Genomic DNA, 6,000 nt, shown 5'->3' with positions numbered 1-6,000 from the left:
AACTCAGCGTTCTTGAGGCACATGTTTATCTATGCATGTGCATATTTATATAAGATGAAGGCCTAGGAATAAATGTTTTTTGTGTAATAACATTCTCAGAAATACTTAGTGTCAAGCATCAAATTCTACAGTCTCAGAGATGCAGAATTATCAAAACTACATTTAACACTACGGACAAGCCAGAGATAAGAGATTCTATCTCCTGTCCTTTAAAATAAAGGACACACGACTTTGTGCTTTTAATATATCTGTCAAACTTTTTTAGAGAAATACATCATTTTGTTTTGATGAAATCTTTTATCTAATACCACATAATCTAGATTAAGCACGTGTTAGTATACTTTAAAATAAAAAAAATAGCCATGTGGTTCTCTGTATCTCTTCAGACTGATTCAATCCAAAGACTGAAACATCACTCTACATACTCTCCAGCAAAACCAGTGTCTTTCTTTTTCTTCACTTAGCACTTACCACTTCTAATACATAATGTACTTACTGTGTTAATTGTGTTTCTCAACACACACCCCCTCCACCAACACACAGAATGAAAGCTTCACATAGGCAGGGATATTGTGTCCTGGCAATGGGTGTATTCCAGGTGCCTGGAACAATGACTGACACCTGGTAGTACTTATTTAGTGAATACAACAATGGGTAGGAGATAAAGTTGGAGATGTTAAGGGGATGGGGATGGGGAAACATCGTCTAGGCTTTATAGGCCACTGCAGGGAATCCAGCTCTGAGTGCAATGAGGAGCCACTCCAGGACTTGAGAGCTGAACTCGCTGTATGTTGGAAAAGCTTCCCTCTAGCTGCTGTATTGATGGCTGAATGTAGTAAGTGGGGCTGTATGAGGTGGACACAGTGATGTGGGTCAGAAACGATGGCACAGATCAGGGTGATAGCAGTGTAAATGCTGAGATGTGGTTGAATTTTGGTTTATTTTGAAGGTAAAGCAGTGTGTTTCCTGATGGGTGAGTGTGGGCTATGGGAGAGCAATCGAGAATGACAAGGTTGTTCTCGCATAACCAAATGGAAGAATGCAGCTGTCATCAGTTGACTTATAAAAGATTGTGGGAGGACTACATTCGAAGGTAGGGCTGGGAAAGACTATGAGAGTTCAGTGTTGGACATGTTATATTTAAGATGTCTTGTTAGGCAGGCACCAAAAGATACCAAAGGCTGGTGGGTCTGTGTGTGGTTGAAGTTGAAGAAACATTTTGAGCTGGGAACACCCAAGATCACTGTACATGAATGAGGCTAAAGTGAATGCCGGGAAAGAGGAATAACGCCCGAGTACCCTGCAGTTGAAAGGTCTTGGGAAAGGAATGTATTTTATCACAGAAACAGAATATCAGGTGATGCAATTTCATGAAAGATAAGTAAGAACAAGCAAATTATGAACATAATTTAAAGATAGAATTTATTCTCTGATGGTTTACTCATGCAAACTGCACATAAAAGAAAATAGTACAGTTTGTATAACATTGCAAATGTAAGGACTCAAAATGCTAGGTACAGAAGTAGTGTGACATCCTGAAAGTCAAAATGAAATTTGTGTTTATACAACTAATAATGATTTTTATTTGCTGAGTACAGACTGATTTACAATGAAGGTTTTGCTAACGTTGGTAAGCTCATTAACCATTTACATGACTTCTTACATCTATGTAGCTTTATTTTACAGTTGCAAGAATTCCTGTTATCAAAGAACTTTAACTTGCATAAATAATAAAAATGAAAGGAAAATGCACTGAACTGGACTTAGAAGAGAGAAAAATTGAGGCGGCTTTTCCTAACCCATTCAAACTACAATAAAAAATAGCCTTCTTGTAGAATTCATATTTTGTGCCTTTGAGATCAACTCCTTAGCATAACTATGGCAAAATCATGATTAGAAATTGATTACTTTAACATTATAAAATCAGTTAAAAATAAAAAAACTTAAAAGTCGAATTATCAACTAAAAATGTTGTTTTAATAAGCCAAACAATAAAATTCTTCTTATCTTCATAACTTAAAAGTCCTGAAATGTCGTTTGTATAATTTGAATGTTTCCCAGTCTGGAACTTAGGCAGGTGGAATATTTCCTTGAATTATCAAGGATATTCCATACAAGTTTTTAAATGTCAGTCTCATTAGGAGATGGCACTGAGACTTTCGCAAACAGTGTAGTATGGATGCAGAACAAACTACACAACTTATTATAAATGCATTACAGGTATTTACATAATGGAATCCTGCTTGAATGCCAGAAGTTGCTACTGGGTAAGACTCATCACTATTTTACAAAGTTTTCTTACACACATCTACTACTTTTAAATTTTTAACAATTTAGTCTATTTTAAAATATTGTACTGTATTTTGAACGTAACTGCAGAATAAAAATAGATAATGGCACATTAGAAAACTCAGCATCCCACAGATGATTGGATAATGAGAAAAGTGTACCTACAATCATCTCATCAGAAACAAACTACATCATGGAATGTTAGTTATCCAAGCCTGCACAGTAATGACATTTTAAATTGCAATCACCTATTGGCCAGCATCACACTGAAGGCATCGTTAAACATTCAAGCAAAGATTGCTGGCATAAACTATTGAAAGATACACACACACACATACACAGACACACACTCTCTCTCACTCTTGCTTCCCACATTATAATTACATTGTTCTAAAGATACTGATTTTTTCCCACAAGAAACATTATCAAAATTTGCTACTAAAAGATGACAGTGCTTTCACAAGGATAAGTACAAGTTAGCTTGCAAGTACAAGACAATGGGGGTAAACAGTCTTAAATTTTCTAAGTAGTAATTTTTAGGCTTTTCTGGCAACCATACCATACTTGATTATGCATAAACTTCTCAGTTTGAAACCTGATCTGCAAAAAAACCCCAAAAACCTAATTTCAAAAAAAATTATTAGATATGTGATAACCCTGTATTGTACATTACATAATTTCATATTTTATAGCCTCAAAACATAAGGTTTAAAATACTGAATTTAAGACTTGAAAAATAGTCATTTCTGAAATGATAAGGATTCCAAAATTCATGTCTACTTAAAATCTTTAAAAAGAAAAAATGCACTATTAATGGTCTTGATCTAAGAGTTTAAGAGTGTGCATAAAAGCACTGTATGTCTTCCACCATGTTTCACTTACTTAAAAAGTGTTCTCTAATGTTCTTCCTTTTGCATAATGTGCAAAATAAAAGGCAAAAAGGTTAAAAGCAAATTTTTTTCTCTTGCTAGTGCTTTATGACTTTGTTAACATTACAAAGTCAACAGGGATTTAAGCAGAACTTTGGTATAAATGATATAACAATATTACCATCACAGTTGAGGGTTAAGAGGTGGTCAAAAGAAATGGAAGTGGGAAGAGAAATTCAGTAACACCCCCATTTTTTAAAACACCACCAAATTAAAAATGAAATAAACCACAATGAATTATAATACAATTTATACACTGAGCACAGAAAAATTAATAAATCTAACAATATTTATAAAAAAATCAAAATCAGTCTTTTTCCAGAGACTAAAAACTTTTGTTCAGTCTGATCATCAACTGCTGCTACACCAACTTTAGAGCCAAATTTAATTTCAAGTAAAAAAAAAATTTACAACCACAGATTTCGCATAAGTGGAAACTGGTCTTTCCTTGATTTCCCTTTGAAGTCACTAGTAAGTTTCTAAAGCTGCTGCACTGCAGGTTTCTAATCAACTTCCTGAGGGCTGTGCCTGGGAGGAAGGAGCCATAACAATCTGTGAAAGGGCAGGCTCTGCGCTCTGGTCCGCCATCTGGGTGAGGACTGACGTGGCTACAGCTTCTGCCTTGGAGGTGGAGCTGACTCCATTGGATGTGCTGACGGAACTATGCTGTATAGCTTCAGTATGTGGACTACTTGGCACCGACAAGTCTTCTGAACTATCATCCTTATCCGCAGCTGAGTAGAAAAAAAGAAAAACTCTCAGTTTCTTAAACAGTGTAAGAAGGTAGGAGTAGGCTGAGTCAATAAACAGAGTAAAAAGTTACAAGATTGGTTACTTAGACAAGTCAGTCTGATGGGAACTGTGTAACTGAGAGGTGGCTTGGCTCGAAGTCATGAAGTGGGCAATTTTACCTTCAACAGGTTGAAGGGAGGCACGACCATGCACGTGAAAACATCTGGGTGCCCGGTGCCTCAGCAATAAAGCTGAAGAAATATCTGCTAAATGGCGAGTGTTAAAGAGGCTGTGGTAGGGATTTGGGAGATAGACTCCTACAGCTATAAGCAAACACTTACAAACAACACATCTAACAAAACCAATCTGTTTGGCTATATTCATTCTTATTAACAGATAAAAAAATGTATTTCTACATGCATGAACAAAATGAATTCTTCCATACAAAATTATACCTTCAAATTATCCCTCTGCAGTTTCCAGAACTATTCTGGTTGACTTTCCATCTACTGCAGCAATGGATGACTACCACACCTGATTCTAATGATGCATACACAACAAGTGTAAGCATTTAGAATCCAAATGCCACCAGCTATTATAGTTGCATGCATTAATTGAGATTCAAATAAAAATCTATTAAAAACTCTAGATACTGCAACTGAAAAGAAACTCAGAAAAGGGCAATCTAAATATTTATGAAAATAAATCTACCCATTTGTAGGCGTGAATGACACATCTCCCATATCTTGAGAACAGAATTCAGTAACTTCATTTACTGAAAATTCTGACACACACAACACAGTTACAGTGTATATGAGTTATAAGACACAATGTTAACACGGACACCTGTGAACCCAGCTCCAACTTAAGAGAACATTGCGAATAACCCTGAAGTTTCCCATAAGCTGCTCTCCTTACCAAACATAATTGCCACTCTGATATTTCTTTAACCATTCCCTTGTTTTTTTCTGTGAAGTTTTAGCAAATAGGTATGTATCCGTAACAATAGTGTTTAGCTTGTTTATTACTGGACATTCTAAAAACAGTATCATACTAGATATATTCTTTTGCACCTTGTCTTGTTCACTTGGCATTGAAATAATTTTTATTTAGCAGGCTTTCCATCAAATCTGGGAATGCACACTAGCCTGCTTACTAGTGGCTAAGTCCTCCCCCTGAGTGTCCATTATTAAAAGACTATGGACCTTATGAAGCAGGACTTATCCCATGATTCATAATATAGAAGATGGAGGGGGAGGAACCTTACAAAGCACTTTTGTTCAAATAAAACTCCCTATTTTGAGGGTTTTCTAGAATATAGTAATTTTTATAGAATTTTGACATACTTTCCCCAATTCATGCATTTTTGAAAAGCAGTTTTAAAAATGTATGTGAGATAAAATCCTATATTCTCCATAATCTGCTATGAATGCAAAACACCACCTACCCTTATATAAAAATTTGACCTTAGGATATAAATAAAAAATCACAATCAGTAATTCTTTTAAAATTGTAACAAATGTTATAAAACACAGTTTAGTGCATAGCCAACATAATAGTTATGTGTTCAGAGAAAACACTACAGACTACTAAAAAGCCCTCGTTTTTATTTTTTCACTATTTCTTCAACAGGGCAAAAACTGACCTTTCTCTCAACGTTAAGTTCTAGGGATGCACCACCTTTCAGAAATAGAGGCTGATCTGGTAAGTGTAACAAGGAAATATAAACGTATAGTGAAGGCAATGACTCAAAATTAAACAGTAAATTCTGAGGGACAATGATTATCTCCAGTCTTTCAGAATTAGGTAAAGTAAATCTTTAGGCTGTATGTACAAAGAACAGGTAATCAGTTATAAGTTCTGTAATTATAGATTTCATACATAAAATAACTACAATGTGATATATTTGCATCTACCACTACTTCTAGAAGGTGAGCAGAGAAAAATTACCAGTATGATCACAAGCACAAGAAAGACAGACGAGACCTTACAGCACTCCAAGAGCCATTTTCAGCCTACAGAAGTTAAAGAAACCAGCTGTTTGACAATT

At 35.4% G+C, this 6,000-nt stretch overlaps 1 protein-coding gene across 2 annotated transcripts in view; it reads right to left on the bottom strand.

Moving 5' to 3' along the window:
- Positions 1-1,405: 1,405 nt before the first annotated feature.
- The window catches only part of ATF2 (activating transcription factor 2), a 79,702-nt gene continuing 75,107 nt past the window's right edge, over positions 1,406-6,000 (bottom strand). For both annotated transcript variants that reach the window (XM_045823567.1, XM_045823494.1), the window contains exon 14: positions 1,406-3,952. In XM_045823567.1, coding sequence (XP_045679523.1) covers positions 3,726-3,952 — 227 coding nt within the window. In that variant the 3' untranslated portion in view covers positions 1,406-3,725. The remainder of the gene's footprint in view (positions 3,953-6,000) is intronic.

Source organism: Phyllostomus hastatus, unplaced genomic scaffold (genome assembly GCF_019186645.2).
Source record: "Phyllostomus hastatus isolate PE091 unplaced genomic scaffold, TTU_PhHast_1.1 phas_contig_1, whole genome shotgun sequence".
In the NCBI taxonomy this organism is placed as follows: Eukaryota; Metazoa; Chordata; class Mammalia; order Chiroptera; family Phyllostomidae; genus Phyllostomus; species Phyllostomus hastatus.
This window is presented reverse-complemented; position numbering and strand designations above follow the sequence as displayed.